Below are 19,773 nucleotides of genomic sequence, written 5' to 3' on the forward strand. Positions count from 1 at the left end.
TATTATTCGGTCTTTATGGCTAAATTTAAGAAACTAAAGAGTTGTGTTGTATTGGAAAAATATATATTGAATTTCCTTAGCATCAACCAATAACAAAACCCTTACAAATGAAAGAGTTAGTTGTGTTTAACAAAGGAGATTATAAATCTATGATGTGACTTATAAATATAAAATTGATATGTCATTTGAATTTAACTTATGGCTCATAACTCATAAGTTAATGACTATGACTCATACTCACTTTATTTTACAACCACCAAAAGTTTATAAACTAGTCTTATCAAATAATTTTGTTTAAACAATTAGCTTATAAGCTCTTAGTTTTCCGTTGTTGACTTATAAGCTTCAAACTAGCTTCTATGCTAGTTATGCCAAACAGAGACAAAATGATGGTCCATGTTTATCATTTTTTTTCTTGTATTATTAAGGGTATCTCCTCACCTTTTGGGTAATGAACTAATCTTTTTCAGGGTTCATGGTTGTCTCTTTCAACAAGTGTCGCTCCTAGGAGATGAACTCTTAACCTTTTAGTTATCCTAGGGATCTAACAGAGTCTTACACCACTGGACTAATATCTTGAAGACTTTTTAAACTGGTTTTTATCACACCATTATTAATAACATAACTGGTTTTTATCACACAATTTTTAATAACATAACTTGTTTCTAAACCCTTAAGGCTTCAAAATAAAAAGCAACACCAAATACTCTTGTCAATTTTGCAATGGCAGGACCTTAACTATACCAATACATGTTCAATAACCAATTAAGCTATACTTAAAACTTAACAGACAAATCAATTAATGTGTTCAAGAGAATTTGGAATTACTAGAAATCAGGAAGCAGGATCTTCCACCACAAAGGTACCCTCAAACCACTTCACTCTTTACAAGCTTGTAATAACTGTAGATTTTTGTGTCCTTTCCACCATGATTTTACATTTGTGGCAAGGTTAAAGAATTGGTATCAGTCACATGCATCACATCCTAATAGGGGCTCCTCATAAAAAATGCTATAATGCATCCCAATAAGCCGCCGGCTAAAACCTGAACAAAAAAATAAACGTTGTCACTCACACCTGAATACCATTGATTATAAAAGACTAATATATCATAGAGACAGCAACAAAAAACCCCAAACTTTTCCCTCATTAGAAAAATTAACAGTTCATATAATCCAGTTAGCATGCCCTAATGTAACATAATATGTGGACGGATACATTAAAAGGTACTAATGGGCGAACGATTCATAGCAACTATGCCATATATTTATGTAAAAGGGGGATGGCTCGGAACCTTGGAAAATCATTGACTTTGAATCTCGGATTAACTTTTGGCTGGAAAGTGAAAACAGATGAACTAGGAAAAATTATAAGTTTGGAAGTTCCGATCACAGGAAGATATTGCAGCATAAACTTTCATGCTGAGATCCACTTCCAAATTAATCATAGTAAAGGAAGGGAGAAAATTTATCACTTCTTTTTCTTATTTTGACAGGCTACAATATACAATAATAAGTGCATGGTAATTGCCTCACAAATCCCAACAGATAAGTAATCCTGAGTTACTTTATCATTGATACTAGAAGACCTAGGCAAACAATCATAGAATGGAAGCAATGTTAAAACTGCAAGTGCAACCAAAATCACAGTGCACCTGAAATGGAGTATGACCAAGTGAATCACGCAAAGGTCTGGCATTGGACAAAGGATGCTCTGGAGGTAGCTCACAGACAATTTGATTCAGCAGCTGCAATGAATGTTGACATTACGTGACAGAAAGCAACATATGAAATATATATATTCATCATAAAAGGTGTTTCCAAATAAGAATAAAAAAAATTAAGGGTGAATGGTAAAGCCAGACAACAACACTGCGAGAACTTACTTCTGCTTGCCGACCTGCGTGAAGTCTAACTCCTGAGGCATCATACATTACCTATAAATGTTTGACAAAAGTTAATCATCCCACTCAATTGAAGAAATAAATTTAAAAGAGAACACAAATGCTCAATCCATATTGAAGAAATAAAATTTATAAATGTCCTCTAAAACAGGGGGCATCCAAATACAATAGAAATGTAAAGACTCGAAAATGGATGCCCAATCAGACTGCATGTTGGTAAGAACAACCCCTCGAACAATCATGAGCTGGAAAATGAAAAAACAATGAACATGTAATCTTTTCCCATAAAAAAAGAGCACGTAGAATTTTAACACTCAAGTACAAAAACAGGAAGAGCAAAAACACTTTTCCAATGTCTACTTGAATAACATATTAACCAGAGTACCAGACAATAATACAAAGACAAGGAAACATGATTAATTAGTCAAATATTACCTATTTAACTTTCTAATCAGCACACTTTAGCCGCTTCTGATGTGTAGTTTGTTAAATGGCACAAAAGATTAACTATTAACATAACAACCCAAGACTTTCTTTGACTAAAACCCATTTACATAAAGTATATAAAGCAACAGAAGAACAACATATAGATGACACGTTCCAGCCATATAAAAACCAAAATTAAATGTGTATGCGAAGAATAGAACATAATTGGAACTGAAAGTAGAAGTAATCACAAATGAAGTACATACTATACATGACAAGATGACAGCAATAGCAAAAGCAGGTGATCCTGTTCCTTCTTGGAGGCCTATGGCCAATGCTAGAGCTGACACTGTTGCAGAGTGTGATGAGGGCATTCCACCAGAATCAAGCATCCTTTTAGAATCCCACCTCTTTTCCTTATACCTGAATGCCTAGGAGAATTTTTTTGGAAAAACTGAGCTCATATTTCCAATCATACACCGGACTTGGGTATGCACTATAATGCTGCTATAGTTTAGAGATCAAACTGTAATATCAGGTACTTAAAATGTCCAGAAGATTGACTGTATTACTGAAGCTCAATCCAAGTTGTAAGACATTAGCCTATACTTCTTGAACCAAATACGGTGTTTTTTGGATTGTTTTCATTCTCAATGGATATCATTTCATTAATTAATAATTATGAAAATGACACTTTGCAAAATTTTCTGAACAAAATGGTCAAAACAAGGAAATGTTGCTTTCATCCTTTCCTCAACAAAATTTTGTGAACAAGAAAAAAATGAAATCAATGTTTCATTTTTATGCTTATTAATAAACACATTTCAACTGGAAAAAAAAATAGATATCAGCCCAACAACCTCCTAAGACTTTCAAAGTTCACTTCACATCAGAAACAAGAAACAACTAAGATTACTACTCTAAAGGCATTAATGAACAATCATTTCGAACAATATCTTGCACAACATTGCTTTTTATAACGCATGGGACGCATACCATACATTATAAAAAGCAAAGTTGTTCGAGAGTTTTTTATAATGATTGTTCAAATAACTTTATTTTATTACACCATTGGTATTTTTCTGCTAAAAACCAGAACCCTGCAAAATAAGATTCCAAGAAAAGAAAGTACCTAAATCCACAAAACTAGAAAATTGGGTTGAGATATAGAAAATCCACAATCTCCTTCAACCAATAGTAAAACAAGTATTACAGGGGCTTAATGGTGTCTTTTTCTGTAATTATTATCTGTTACTCTTTTTTTACTATTCAGAGAAGAAAAACTTCAATGAACCAAAAACGTTTTGATGTTAGAATCCTAGTAGCCATACCAATTGGTCTTACAACTTAAATTTCATCTCTTGCTTAGCTAATGTGGCCTTTTTTATTCCTGCATGTTTCAGATTTGAAGTACAGGCAAAGGCATGAATAAAACATGTCATATGATTTTCATTTCCTAATTAGAATATGACTTCTTTCAAATTCATATTATTGAATGCTTAAAAAATCAATTTCACGCGCAGTGTCTAAAATGTAATGGCAAGAATCATGAAATGAGATAAGAACAAAATACAATTGAGCATGTTTCTGAAAGGAGGCATAGACTAAAATGCCCTGTTACCAGTTCTAACTCATTTTACAAGAACATTTTAATCATATTAATTTCACATATAATAAAGATAGATAGGATTTGTATTAACCTCTTGCCGTAGCCTTTTGCGCAACTATATATTTTTTAGTTTAATACGAAAGACACAAATTGAGACACATTTGATCCCTTAAAAAGAAAAAATGTCAACTCAGTGCTTCAAATCTCATGCCAGTAAAAATAATAGTACCTCAGGGACTAAAGTGTCTAAAAATTTGTCCTAAATGGGACAAAATAGACCCAAACGAGAACCAAATTGAGAATTTTCATTTCTTAAGGAGCTAAATGTGTCTCCATAATTATTATTCTTTTGAACCAATGAGGGTCTTCATACTTAGTTTTTCATTTGGTACATTCTGTTTTTTTTTTGGTACAACACTTAGTTTAAAACATGGGTTTTTTCATATTCTCCTAAATTTGTGTTGGAAAATAAAATACAAAACTTATAGCATATGTATAAGCACAAGAAGATGGCTTTGCCCCAAAGTGATTCCCAATTCACCATAACTTCTAACGATATGAAACTCTAGAACATAAAACTTTAAGCTATGATTAACACTTAATAACCCAAATTCCCCTTAAATTATTACATCATATATTAATACCAAAACAAAATTGTCAATAACACCCTTAATTTCAATAGCTCTAGTGAGGCAGAACTACAGTCCTTGCCAACGCTTTGATCTGACAAACCATGAAATAAAAATTGAATTTTGATAAGAGAATAATATGCACAGTTCCAATTAAAGAAATGGGCATGACATGAATGGCTGAAAAAGAATGGAAACAAAAAAGTGAGTGACGCACCAAGTGGTGAAGATCTTGAGGAATTGTGCGATGGTGAATGAGAGAAAAGCAGCGAGAAGAGGAGCGTTGAATGGAAGGGAAGAAGAAGGGGTTGGGCGCATGGTGGCTTCAAAATCCGCCATTGTCAAACACTTCTTTGAACCTTTCCCTTTTCACACAAAGAGTTCCTTCTTCGTTCTACTCTGTTTTTCTCTTTCAACTAAGAAAATGTGTTGGCGTGAGAATAATGGCACTGACTCACCAATTAATAAGAAATATGAATGATTGGTCCTAAATAATATACAGGATATAGTGGCTGAATCTTAATATTGGTTGAATATTCTTTTCCTTGAATTTTATTTTATATAATAGTATTAATTACACATTTCTTAATTATATTTTTATGTGATTTGTTACAAAAATATATGGAATAAAATGAGAAAGGGAATTTATAAGGGTTTAATAGTGAATAATAACAGTTTTATTAAAAACAAAAAATTGGTGATATAAAACATTTTTTTTGGAGCAAGAAGAGACCTCTATTCCAAATAGAAAAGTATAATCTCATCAATAGATCCATGGATAAAAACTTGTAGACGAGTTTAAGGCTAAAAACAACTAGAGTTTAAAACATATTTATAAATGAATAGAGCTTTTCTTGAAAGTATTATTGGTTGAATACTTACAATAATTTATTTATAAAATGGTTAATTATACAAAAATTAACACATAATTGATTTACAAATGCTAAAATATATTTAAATAAATATATTATTTAAATCTTGAATAGTGCAATATTTTATTTATAGAAAATGATTAATTAACATACAAACTCTAACAAATAGTTGATTTAAATAATATTATTATTTACAAATAATAATTACATAATAAGTCTACCACGTTATTTGAATAACATTATTAAAAAATGATATTTTGATTATTAATAACTGAGTTAAAAATGTTATTTTTTGTGTATTGAATAATTTATAAGCTAATTTAATACCATTATATTTTTATTTATGTGTTTAGTCAACATGAGAGTAGGTGCAAAATTCACATTTATAGCAACATGATGGTTAAAAAGACGTCATTTTTTTTGCCCTATTAACGATCTTCAACTTCAACTATATAAGCATTTTGATTCTTTATTTGGCTCGAAGTTTTCATTTTTCTATTATATACACGATGGTGGCTTCTATATTGACTCTCGCGTCTGGCCTAGCTACTAAAACTACTTTCTTCGCTCACTTTAGATTTTAAGTCGTGACTGTCTCCCATAATTATTGACCAGCTCAAAAGAATCTGTTTTCGATGACAATTGATAATGACTTCACGGTTGGTAAGTGGCTTCAGGCTCAAGGTGATAGTGATGAGTCGAATCCTTGGCTTAGTCATGCAGATTATTTTAGTCGCGTGTTTATTTCGGGTGACTTGGTAGTTGAAAATAGGTGAATATTTGGTGGCTCAATTTAGGTTTGGGTCACCCAAGTTAGCATGGGTTGAGGTCAAAGGGTTATATTCTCCTAGCTAGTAGCATTCTTTGGGGGAAATATCTTTACCAAAATCATAAACTAACAGACCAAAATATAACTTTCTCAATATAGAACTTATTTATAGGTTAAAAAATTGGATTTATAATCTTTATATCTTTCTCTCTTTTTTCTTTGTCATGGTTGTAAATGAATCTTATACGAAATCCACATAACCAATGAGCTCATTATCTACATAGTGGTTGTTGGAGGAAGTGATATGCTTAAAAACAAGGCTAAGGATAATGCAAGGAGGCTTAAGAATTGGGGTAAAAATATTGACTATGTAGATTTTGAAGGACAACAACATGGTTTCTTCGCTCTTTATCCACACTCAGAGTCAGCAAAGAGGTTGATGTTAATAATCAAACAATTCATAGACAAGCATTATGGTAAAGTATGAAAATCTCAAACAAATAAAATGCTACTTTCATGTTCCTTTTATTAGCTTTTACTCACTGGTTTCAACCCCTTCTAGATTTCAGATCTGAGTGGCGAAAGGTAAAAATGTTAAGGGGGCAAAAAATAACATTCTATACATCAACCATCAAGTATTCAGTAGCTGAAAGCAGGGTTAAATTGCAATAAAAAACTTGTTTGTTGTAAGCTACTATATGCTGCAATTTGAGTCTCACTAAAGCATGATTTCATGGCAACACGGAGCTGCTATAAAACTAAAACACATACCCTAAAATGTTTTGGTACAAACTTAATTTATATTACTTTTGTTTTGTTGGAGAGTCAAAATTAATTAATAAATCAATTATGAATGATTGACTAAGAGTGTAAAAATTAACTGATTTCATCATAAATATTGTTGGACAATGGACACCATGTATATGGACCATAAATACCTACCTTCCTTCTTTGCTGATTAAATTTATAGAAATTTGAGTAGGAGTGTAGACGGTTCCGGTTTAAACCGCGAAACCGATGGAACTGAACCAAACCAAACTGCAAAATATGGTTCGGTTTGATTTCGCGGTTCGATTCGGTTATTTTTCTAAAGAACCGTTTATGTTCGGTTCGGTTTATGGTTTTAGAAATTTAGGAACCGTTAGAACCGAACCGAACCGCATATTAAAGAAATATATAATAGGGATTAAGAAATAATATTTTATTATTGTTTAAATTCTTCAACTAATTTTCTAGCTTAAATTATCAATTTTTGTGTGAATTGTAGTGTTACATATGTTACTAAATTGTTATTAAGTTAGTATTATATATGTTATTAGTTACTAAATTGTTTCATAATATCTTATGATTTGGAACATATTTTCCAACTTTTGTGATATTGAGTTGGAAACCAACATATATCATATATTGTTATACATGTATTGTTAAATGTGTTACTAATTATGACATGTAAGGTTATAAATGTAACTATTATATATTTTACTAATAGATATATATGTTACTAATCATGAAGTGTATTGTTATATATGATTCATAATTTTTTTATAATAATAGTAGTAATGTTTATCCTTTTATGATAAACGATATATCTTGTAACACATTTTGAATTTTCAATTGATGAAATATTTTTTTATAAATAGTAAATGTAAAAATCGTGGAACCGAACCGAACCATTCAAGAGCGGTTTGGTTCTTATAGTTAAAGTTGCGGTTAAATGAGCGAAACCGAACCATATATTTTTGATCGGTTCGGTCACTAATATGCACCAAAAATCGAACCGAACTGAATTTTTACACCCCTAAATTTGAGAGCATATTTTCGCCGTGTTACTAAAATTGGAATGCTCAATGTAGGTTTGTGTTTTCATTTGCTCTTGGTGTCGATTCAGTTCCTTATTATTATAAAGGGTATGATGTAGTAATAATAGTGTCATGATTCATGCATCGGCATTGAGTCATGAATGAGCAATAATAACCAAATAACCTCATGAGTCATGACTCAATTTCATTTTCAGAAAAGAGAAATATTAGTGAATAAATGAGTCTTGGAGTTTGTGTCATAGTAGAGAGATTTTTTTAATAATATTTTACTAAGATACATGAAACTTAATTTTTAATAAGTAATTAATAGTAATATAGATATTTTTATCCAATTCTTCTTTACGAAGAAAAGATAAGTAATAATCCTATTGGCTAATCCATTTAATATTACTATTGGAAAAAGCATATTCCAGTAATTCCACTCTTGTTGATAGTTTGGGTTCTCTTATTTCAAGTCCTACTTCTTTTTCTTTTTCTTTTTCTTTTCAGATTTGGTCACATCAAATCTTCACTTCTTTTTTTTTTCTTTCCTAAATCCTTTTTCCCCATTTTATGAAACACATTCCATCTTAATTTTTTCAGATCAAACATAAACTTGAACCTTCTTCAACCTCTTTAAATTTTCATCCAATAGGGGGGAAAACAACAACCCTTCTTTTCCTCCCATCGTTGACAACACAATTCCCTCTGATCAAATTTCGATTTTGAATTTCTGGGGTTGCTTGAAATTCAATTGGGTATCGAAAATGTTTAATGGTATGATGGATCCTGAGATGTTCAGAATCGCTCAGGAACAAATGAGTCGCATGTCACCCGCTGAGTTGGCTCGGATCCAACAACAGGTTTTGCATTTTTCTCATTTTTTATGATATCTGAAATTGCATATGTGGATTTGTGGCATTGTGATTCTGTTAATGACTCAATATGAATGCTATTTGTTTGGAATTCGACGCTTCAGATACCCCTTTTGTAGAAAAAATGAAAATTAGAGAAATTTTCGATTGCCTTGATTAATGAAATAGCAAATTCAGCTAAATCTGTTTTTTGGCGGGGGATTCGATTTTGTTCTTTTACATTTGTAGAAGCATATGAGATTGACTGTTTGGAACTTTTTCCAATTTTAGGTTAGTTATGTTTAGTCCTTCTTTAGTGGTCATGTTTTGTTGATTGGGACTTAGATTTGAATGCTTGAGAGAGGATGTCTTGTTTTTTGGGTTTTGAAGCTGAGAAGGTCAGTGATCCTCTTGCTTTAGGAGTAACTGTTGTAGTCTTATATTGTCACACATAGTTTTAAATTGCGGTTATGCTGCTTTTACTGCAATTGCGGAAAAAATATGATCAATGCAGCCGCAATTGTGGACGTGAGAAGACATGTAGAAGCCCAGTAATTAAATTAGATTATTATAGGGTAGGTCATTAGTTAGAGGTGGAGTTAGGCTAATAAAAATATCGGTCGAACCATTAAGAAGAACTTAGATCTAAATGATTTATAGGCATGATTTACGATAGAACATTATGACATTGTTTTGTTCATGTAGCCTTTTCCCACAAAAGGCTTGGTTATTGTTGTGAATTTAACAGATCTAATAATCAAATCATGTGATATGAGTGTGTGGTTTAGTACTAATTTTTGGTATTGTGCAATGTTCTTTTTGGAATTGCAGATGATGTCTAATCCAGAGTTGATGAGGATGGCCTCGGAAAGCATGAAGAACATGAGTTCAGAAGACTTTAAAGTTGCTGCTGAGCAGTTAAAGCGGACACGTCCTGAAGAAATGGCTCAGATGGGTGAGAAAATGGCTAATGCAACACCTGATGAAGTAGCAGCTATGCGTGCCCGTGCTGATGCCGAGATCAAATACCAATTAAATGCAGCTGAGATGTTGAAGAAGCAGGTGAGTGGTATGGCAAGAAACTTCAACCCTTAATGTCTTTGTGAAAAAGGGAATCATAAGCACAAACGTTTCTTTTATTATATCGAGGAAATGTGTGTGACATGAGATGAATTCGGGTTAAAAGACAAAAGGAAAACCTGGAGTGGTACAGCCTATTCTAGTTTGAACGAGTCCTTAATAATTATGTGCTAATTGTTCCTATGGAAAAATATTATGACCGTATGTTAGCTTTTAAAGTCCAAATAGTCTACTGAAAAAATGGATTTTGACACCCTGATGAAAATCCTAGGCTCCAGGAAAGATCTGTAAATGAAATTAAATTTGAATAATACTTTACTGCCATAGAATTGTCTGATCAGAGATTCTACTTGCTGCAATTTCTTATGAAGACATGAAATGTAGCTCTATTTACTTTGCTTATTACAATTTCTCTGTTTCTGTTAAACCAGTTGTCTAGTCTCCCACGTGCCTTTGTGTTCTAACATTAGATTTTGCAGGGGAATGAACTTCATAATCAGGGAAAGTTCAATGATGCTTTGCAGAAATATCTGCTTGTAAGTGCTCTTTCTCTGACTGCTTAACTGTCTAACCAACACCTTTTTCAGATTTTATGCCTAATTTTAAGCTTTTAGATACTGTTGAGTTTTTTGGTCTATCGCCTAGATTTTATCTTTTATATTTTTTTATTCTAGGCTAAGGAAAACATCAAAGAAATTCCACCGTTTCAAAGCAGAAAGCTTCTTTTGGCCTGCTCACTCAACTTGATGTCCTGTTACTTGAAGACCAGGCAGTATGAAGAATGCGTAAGAGAAGGTTCTGAGGTATTTGTAACTCCCTTTCTCTTAGATCGCAAAGTATGATGTTAAATATATAATTTAGTTACCAACTGCAATACTTAAGTAGTAGTGTTATGGGGAAATTTATCAACCAAAAATTTGAAATCAATTTACATTGTAATTGCAATATGTAATAAAATAATTGTTTGGTGCAGTTGTGCTGCTTATGTAACATGACAAATATTGCCTTAGCTTCTATTTTTGTATTAATTTAAGTTCTTGGTTTTAAATTAGCTGTTTTGTCCTTGCCATGCATTAATATGCTATAACTACCGTAGGTTTTGGCATATGATGCCAAGAATCTTAAGGCTCTTTATCGAAGAGGTCAGGCGTACAAGCAACTAGGCCTACTAAATGTGAGTTTCCAATGACTTAGTTAACATTTAGTTTGCAATTGTTTGTTTATTATATATCATATTTAATGTCATTCTTTTTTTCCAGGATGCTGTTACTGATTTGAGCATGGCACTTGAAGTGACCCCTGATGATGATACAATTGCAGAGCTTTTACGGTGTGATCTTGCTCCCTTGCACATAAGTGCACCTAACTTAGGAACAGAATTATTTATTCGTCCACATATTACACATATGATACATCCTCTGCTATTTTTAATTTTTAGGGAGTTGTGGTTGAAGAGTTTGTAATAATGGGCAATTTTTCATCAAATTCTACTATAAGTCAATGTAAAACAAATGATTTTATACTAAAGTAATTAAGTATATCTGTGATTGTTCACCATTTTTTTCCTAATTGGATCTTGTGTAATCTATATAAAGGAATTCATATATTTCTTCTATAATCTATAATATAAAGTTTAGGATAAATTTACTTTATTTTAGAGGGTCAGTTTGGCACAACAATAAAATTGTTGCTTTGTGACCATAAAGTCATGAGTTCAAATCCTAAAAATAGTCTCTCCACTTACGGGGGTAAGGCTGCGTACATCTAGTGGGAGCGTCGCGCACTGAGCCGCCATTTTTTATAATTTTACTTTACTTTAATTCTAAAAAATAGTTTTCAGAAAGTTTATTTTTTTAAAAAGGGAAAGGGGGATATTGATGAATTTGGGCTGCTTTTTAATGGCATCAAATGTTTATTCCAGGGACACCAAGGAAATGTTGGCAAATGGAGGTGGTGAACATGCACCCAGAGGTATGAATTCTTGCTAATTTCTTGTACCTCTTTTACTTCACCAAGGCCCCTTGTGCTTTACAATTCTAAATTTCTAATGGATGTCAGATTTAACCTTATCGGTGTCATACATGTAGGATTAACAATTGAAGAAATAACTGAAGAAGTCGAGAGTGAGCCTTCTGAAAGCAAGAAAAGCTCATCTTTGAAACCAACAGTGGTTCAACCAAAACAATCTGATGACTCTTCTAAGAGTAGCAGTACAGTTAACAATGGAAATCCAAAAGCATATGCAGAGAGTTTAGATACATTGAAAAATGATCCAGAAGCTATCAGGTATTTTAGCATTTTGTTAAAGATCCTAAGCGCATTATGTTTCTCTTTATTTTAAAATTTGATCATTTACTATAAAATAGATTTACAATCGTACTTCCTATTCTATAGATCATTCCAAAATTTCATTTCAAATGCTGATCCTGCCACTCTTGCTTCTCTGAATACTGGACAATCCAAAGATCTACCTCCAGATATGATTAGAACTGCTTCAAATATGATTGGAAAGATGTCACCCGAGGAACTCCAAAAAATGCTTGACATGGCTGCTTCATTTCAAGGCGACAACCCATTTGCCAGAGGTTCCCCTGATTCTTCTTTCAACACTGGATCAATCCCCCCCAATGTGACACCTGATATGTTTAAAACAGCAGATAAGTAATAATCCTATTGGCTAATCCATTTAATATTACTATTGGAAAAAGCATATTCCAGTAATTCCACTCTTGTTGATAGTTTGGGTTCTCTTATTTCAAGTCCTACTTCTTTTTCTTTTTCTTTTTCTTTTCAGATTTGGTCACATCAAATCTTCACTTCTTTTTTTTTTCTTTCCTAAATCCTTTTTCCCCATTTTATGAAACACATTCCATCTTAATTTTTTCAGATCAAACATAAACTTGAACCTTCTTCAACCTCTTTAAATTTTCATCCAATAGGGGGGAAAACAACAACCCTTCTTTTCCTCCCATCGTTGACAACACAATTCCCTCTGATCAAATTTCGATTTTGAATTTCTGGGGTTGCTTGAAATTCAATTGGGTATCGAAAATGTTTAATGGTATGATGGATCCTGAGATGTTCAGAATCGCTCAGGAACAAATGAGTCGCATGTCACCCGCTGAGTTGGCTCGGATCCAACAACAGGTTTTGCATTTTTCTCATTTTTTATGATATCTGAAATTGCATATGTGGATTTGTGGCATTGTGATTCTGTTAATGACTCAATATGAATGCTATTTGTTTGGAATTCGACGCTTCAGATACCCCTTTTGTAGAAAAAATGAAAATTAGAGAAATTTTCGATTGCCTTGATTAATGAAATAGCAAATTCAGCTAAATCTGTTTTTTGGCGGGGGATTCGATTTTGTTCTTTTACATTTGTAGAAGCATATGAGATTGACTGTTTGGAACTTTTTCCAATTTTAGGTTAGTTATGTTTAGTCCTTCTTTAGTGGTCATGTTTTGTTGATTGGGACTTAGATTTGAATGCTTGAGAGAGGATGTCTTGTTTTTTGGGTTTTGAAGCTGAGAAGGTCAGTGATCCTCTTGCTTTAGGAGTAACTGTTGTAGTCTTATATTGTCACACATAGTTTTAAATTGCGGTTATGCTGCTTTTACTGCAATTGCGGAAAAAATATGATCAATGCAGCCGCAATTGTGGACGTGAGAAGACATGTAGAAGCCCAGTAATTAAATTAGATTATTATAGGGTAGGTCATTAGTTAGAGGTGGAGTTAGGCTAATAAAAATATCGGTCGAACCATTAAGAAGAACTTAGATCTAAATGATTTATAGGCATGATTTACGATAGAACATTATGACATTGTTTTGTTCATGTAGCCTTTTCCCACAAAAGGCTTGGTTATTGTTGTGAATTTAACAGATCTAATAATCAAATCATGTGATATGAGTGTGTGGTTTAGTACTAATTTTTGGTATTGTGCAATGTTCTTTTTGGAATTGCAGATGATGTCTAATCCAGAGTTGATGAGGATGGCCTCGGAAAGCATGAAGAACATGAGTTCAGAAGACTTTAAAGTTGCTGCTGAGCAGTTAAAGCGGACACGTCCTGAAGAAATGGCTCAGATGGGTGAGAAAATGGCTAATGCAACACCTGATGAAGTAGCAGCTATGCGTGCCCGTGCTGATGCCGAGATCAAATACCAATTAAATGCAGCTGAGATGTTGAAGAAGCAGGTGAGTGGTATGGCAAGAAACTTCAACCCTTAATGTCTTTGTGAAAAAGGGAATCATAAGCACAAACGTTTCTTTTATTATATCGAGGAAATGTGTGTGACATGAGATGAATTCGGGTTAAAAGACAAAAGGAAAACCTGGAGTGGTACAGCCTATTCTAGTTTGAACGAGTCCTTAATAATTATGTGCTAATTGTTCCTATGGAAAAATATTATGACCGTATGTTAGCTTTTAAAGTCCAAATAGTCTACTGAAAAAATGGATTTTGACACCCTGATGAAAATCCTAGGCTCCAGGAAAGATCTGTAAATGAAATTAAATTTGAATAATACTTTACTGCCATAGAATTGTCTGATCAGAGATTCTACTTGCTGCAATTTCTTATGAAGACATGAAATGTAGCTCTATTTACTTTGCTTATTACAATTTCTCTGTTTCTGTTAAACCAGTTGTCTAGTCTCCCACGTGCCTTTGTGTTCTAACATTAGATTTTGCAGGGGAATGAACTTCATAATCAGGGAAAGTTCAATGATGCTTTGCAGAAATATCTGCTTGTAAGTGCTCTTTCTCTGACTGCTTAACTGTCTAACCAACACCTTTTTCAGATTTTATGCCTAATTTTAAGCTTTTAGATACTGTTGAGTTTTTTGGTCTATCGCCTAGATTTTATCTTTTATATTTTTTTATTCTAGGCTAAGGAAAACATCAAAGAAATTCCACCGTTTCAAAGCAGAAAGCTTCTTTTGGCCTGCTCACTCAACTTGATGTCCTGTTACTTGAAGACCAGGCAGTATGAAGAATGCGTAAGAGAAGGTTCTGAGGTATTTGTAACTCCCTTTCTCTTAGATCGCAAAGTATGATGTTAAATATATAATTTAGTTACCAACTGCAATACTTAAGTAGTAGTGTTATGGGGAAATTTATCAACCAAAAATTTGAAATCAATTTACATTGTAATTGCAATATGTAATAAAATAATTGTTTGGTGCAGTTGTGCTGCTTATGTAACATGACAAATATTGCCTTAGCTTCTATTTTTGTATTAATTTAAGTTCTTGGTTTTAAATTAGCTGTTTTGTCCTTGCCATGCATTAATATGCTATAACTACCGTAGGTTTTGGCATATGATGCCAAGAATCTTAAGGCTCTTTATCGAAGAGGTCAGGCGTACAAGCAACTAGGCCTACTAAATGTGAGTTTCCAATGACTTAGTTAACATTTAGTTTGCAATTGTTTGTTTATTATATATCATATTTAATGTCATTCTTTTTTTCCAGGATGCTGTTACTGATTTGAGCATGGCACTTGAAGTGACCCCTGATGATGATACAATTGCAGAGCTTTTACGGTGTGATCTTGCTCCCTTGCACATAAGTGCACCTAACTTAGGAACAGAATTATTTATTCGTCCACATATTACACATATGATACATCCTCTGCTATTTTTAATTTTTAGGGAGTTGTGGTTGAAGAGTTTGTAATAATGGGCAATTTTTCATCAAATTCTACTATAAGTCAATGTAAAACAAATGATTTTATACTAAAGTAATTAAGTATATCTGTGATTGTTCACCATTTTTTTCCTAATTGGATCTTGTGTAATCTATATAAAGGAATTCATATATTTCTTCTATAATCTATAATATAAAGTTTAGGATAAATTTACTTTATTTTAGAGGGTCAGTTTGGCACAACAATAAAATTGTTGCTTTGTGACCATAAAGTCATGAGTTCAAATCCTAAAAATAGTCTCTCCACTTACGGGGGTAAGGCTGCGTACATCTAGTGGGAGCGTCGCGCACTGAGCCGCCATTTTTTATAATTTTACTTTACTTTAATTCTAAAAAATAGTTTTCAGAAAGTTTATTTTTTTAAAAAGGGAAAGGGGGATATTGATGAATTTGGGCTGCTTTTTAATGGCATCAAATGTTTATTCCAGGGACACCAAGGAAATGTTGGCAAATGGAGGTGGTGAACATGCACCCAGAGGTATGAATTCTTGCTAATTTCTTGTACCTCTTTTACTTCACCAAGGCCCCTTGTGCTTTACAATTCTAAATTTCTAATGGATGTCAGATTTAACCTTATCGGTGTCATACATGTAGGATTAACAATTGAAGAAATAACTGAAGAAGTCGAGAGTGAGCCTTCTGAAAGCAAGAAAAGCTCATCTTTGAAACCAACAGTGGTTCAACCAAAACAATCTGATGACTCTTCTAAGAGTAGCAGTACAGTTAACAATGGAAATCCAAAAGCATATGCAGAGAGTTTAGATACATTGAAAAATGATCCAGAAGCTATCAGGTATTTTAGCATTTTGTTAAAGATCCTAAGCGCATTATGTTTCTCTTTATTTTAAAATTTGATCATTTACTATAAAATAGATTTACAATCGTACTTCCTATTCTATAGATCATTCCAAAATTTCATTTCAAATGCTGATCCTGCCACTCTTGCTTCTCTGAATACTGGACAATCCAAAGATCTACCTCCAGATATGATTAGAACTGCTTCAAATATGATTGGAAAGATGTCACCCGAGGAACTCCAAAAAATGCTTGACATGGCTGCTTCATTTCAAGGCGACAACCCATTTGCCAGAGGTTCCCCTGATTCTTCTTTCAACACTGGATCAATCCCCCCCAATGTGACACCTGATATGTTTAAAACAGCAAGTGATATGATAAGTAAAATGCCACCAGATGAGCTTCAGAAGATGTTTGAAATGGCATCCTCATTGAAAGGGAAAGAATCTATCCCATCATCATCTGCTGTAGATAAGGATGAAAGAAATGATTCCCGGTCAAATTTCCCATCCTCAAGTAGTAATGGAACTAATGCTTTCCGAGAATCAAGTTCCTTGCATGATGCATTTTCAAATATGAGAAATGCTTCTCAGCCAAACTTCCCTTCCCCGAGCACGGATTTACAAGAACAGATGAGAAACCAGATGACAGATCCAGCTATGCGGCAGGTATGTTCACATTACTTGCTATGGAGCTGAAATGATCTCTAGCCTTCTTTATTCAACATACCTGGCTGGAATAAATGTGATAGATTATCATCTTCTATTGCTCATATCATATGTTTGTTAATAATAATACCCTTGAATTATGTACTTGTGTTAATTTTTTAGTTGGGACTTCCCTTATCTGAGATTTACTTCTCTCCTGATCAATTATGTGTTTTCTTTTGTTAACTAATACAAATTCTCTGTATTGATTCATTCTTGTATTCAGTGTTTATATGTATAGTTCCTTCTCTTAACCTTAGTTTATGTTGTTTTGGCAGATGTTCACATCAATGATTAAAAATATGAGCCCAGATATGATGGCAAACATGAGTGAACAGTTTGGTTTCAATCTTTCAAAAGAAGATGCAGCAAAAGCTCAGCAAGCCATGTCATCCTTTTCACCTGAGAGCTTGGATAAAATGGTATCTTCTACAAAGTGTAAAGTAGATTGTTTATATAATAATGTCATATGTATTTGCTTTTATACTGTGAAGTGGCAAGTCATACATCCACGATGAGATAACATCATCTGTCCCACATTCAGATTCTCTGCCTCACATTGAGTTAAAGTGTGGCCATTGCTCTAAACAAAATAGACTTAGTTGGAAATTCAATGAATTATAGTTTTTTGATAAGTCACCAAACTTTGGCTCAAGGAGTGACACTAAGTGTTGGACGAGTAGTATTTTCCCTGGTGGTTTGGACATATATGGAGAAGACTCAAAGAAACCCCACTAATGAGAGTAGAATAGTAGATAATTAGGATGCAACATTCAAGTTAATTCAATTGGCATTCTGTTCATTTGACTTTTAAAATAACAGTAGATAAGCTTATTAGGCTTAGTGTTTATTGTTAGGAGTTTCTAATTGGGAAAATTGATGTTGGGTGGTTATAGTACTAAGATGAACCTTTACACTCTATCTTTTCAGATGCTTTGGGCAGGCAGGGTTCAGAGAGGAGTTGAAGGTGTAAAGAAGACAAAGAACTGGCTGCTAGGGAAACCTGGTATGGCCTTGGCAATATTCATGCTCATTTTTGCCGTCCTTCTACACCGGTTGGGCTACATCGGCCGCTAGAGCTTACATTGTGAGATTTTATTCTTAAAGGGTCCAATTTCAAACTCAGGCATGACCTTGTGTAGTGAGATAATTGCATGTGCTGTCTCAGCCAAATAGAAATGAAGAAAGGATGAGACAAAGACTTGGTTATTTGGAAAACTGATAAATGTTTTTTCTGCAAGTCAAATAGGGGCAGGGGGAAGATATTTTCTGTGTAGTGGGTACAGTTGATATGTTTATTTAGTGTTGTTGCTATAATTTCCTTTAGTTTTTCTAACTATTTTTTGCTGCTATTGATGCTGACAAAATTACAAAGCTAAAGTGGCATCTTAATCCAAATTATGGATGTGGTTGGCACTCTTTTTGTAATATATCCTAGCTTTTGAGTTGTTTAGCATTTACATTTGGCTCTACCTCTCAATAAATCAAAAACTTTGCTTATGTCATATTCTTAATATCTTAATACTTGAAACAGTCAACCACCTTAAGAAATAGCCTACATCCTTAGTCCTTCCTACTAATTAAATGATTTTTGTCTTTAACTCATGGTAGTATGATATACTATAATTGAGTGTCAATGTATAATGATGAGTTGTTCAAAATTTTAACTTTTTATAATAATATATAACAAGTGATTAGGTAACATTGTGAGGAAGTTATATCATATTCAGTTAATCAAATTATATTTTATAATTTTTTATATGCAAATTTACTAGATATACTTAATTGTGGGCATTAAAAAGTGCAATTTTTCCTACTAAAAACAAGGTGAAGTTATAGTTACTGAGGATGACATTGTTGCCTGATTGGTAACTTGGTCAGCTTTCCCTAAACTTGGTAATAAATACACAAGAGGTAGGTCTCTACCCAATACTGTGTAAACATCTTTTATTCAAATCGTACTATACCAGTTGAATTACTAATTTTACTATTATATGAACAATATTACTTCATGGTAATATACTAACATAAATTGATTAAGACCCATGATTTATAAAGCATTTAGGAATGTAAAATAATATATGCTTTCATGAATGGCAATTTACCTACATTACTTAGCAAAGCTGCCAATTTATACACACATATGATACTCCTGTATAATAAATGTACACATATTTTGTCCCACGCTTTATGTCATTCCATGTTTCATGGACACGTGATTAGTCAGAAAAAATATATTTAAATTAAAATTTAATTATTAAATATTTTTTTGACCAATTATAAGTTCATGATACATGGAGTGACATAAAATGTGAAATAACATAAATGCTAATAAGGTGACAATTAAAAATAATGATGAAACAGGTAACTGGTCAGACAAAAACGATACAGTGAGATGTGTTTTTTGAATTGTGTGGAGAATAAATCATGTTAAATGACAACTAATAAGATTTTGATAACACATTAATATTTTAATTTTAATTAAATTTAATCTTAAATGATAACATTAAAAAGTATAAAATATATTTGTTTTCAAATATAACGTATTACATGTCTTCATACAAGTTTTTCTCATATTATCTTCTAACTTAATACTATGTTTGGTTTAGAGAAGAAAAA

General features: G+C 32.9%; 3 protein-coding genes and 1 pseudogene across 3 annotated transcripts; 3 read left to right on the plus strand and 1 right to left on the minus strand.

Moving 5' to 3' along the window:
• LOC109355227 (uncharacterized membrane protein YuiD-like) lies at positions 681–5,027 on the minus strand. Its single transcript, XM_019598257.1, has 5 exons — positions 4,785–5,027; positions 2,596–2,752; positions 1,886–1,936; positions 1,655–1,747; positions 681–1,045 (listed from the first exon to the last, which is right to left on the minus strand). The coding sequence occupies exons 1-5, from the start codon at positions 4,904–4,906 to the stop codon at positions 986–988; spliced, it is 483 nt and encodes a 160-aa protein (XP_019453802.1). The 5' UTR covers positions 4,907–5,027; the 3' UTR covers positions 681–985.
• LOC109354026 lies at positions 6,075–6,695 on the plus strand (annotated as a pseudogene).
• On the plus strand, positions 8,497–12,606 carry LOC109354027 (outer envelope protein 61-like). The gene is made up of 9 exons (XM_019596381.1): positions 8,497–8,870; positions 9,693–9,923; positions 10,421–10,477; positions 10,616–10,744; positions 11,038–11,115; positions 11,201–11,271; positions 11,863–11,912; positions 12,029–12,227; positions 12,336–12,606. Exons 1-9 carry the CDS (start codon positions 8,775–8,777, stop codon positions 12,604–12,606), a joined length of 1,182 nt encoding a protein of 393 aa, XP_019451926.1. The 5' UTR covers positions 8,497–8,774.
• On the plus strand, positions 12,719–18,656 carry LOC109355229 (outer envelope protein 61-like). Its single transcript, XM_019598258.1, has 11 exons — positions 12,719–13,088; positions 13,911–14,141; positions 14,639–14,695; positions 14,834–14,962; positions 15,256–15,333; positions 15,419–15,489; positions 16,081–16,130; positions 16,247–16,445; positions 16,554–17,115; positions 17,433–17,576; positions 18,085–18,656. The coding sequence occupies exons 1-11, from the start codon at positions 12,993–12,995 to the stop codon at positions 18,229–18,231; spliced, it is 1,764 nt and encodes a 587-aa protein (XP_019453803.1). The 5' UTR covers positions 12,719–12,992; the 3' UTR covers positions 18,232–18,656.

This window comes from Lupinus angustifolius, chromosome LG08, assembly GCF_001865875.1.
Source record: "Lupinus angustifolius cultivar Tanjil chromosome LG08, LupAngTanjil_v1.0, whole genome shotgun sequence".
Taxonomy (NCBI): domain Eukaryota; kingdom Viridiplantae; phylum Streptophyta; class Magnoliopsida; order Fabales; family Fabaceae; genus Lupinus; species Lupinus angustifolius.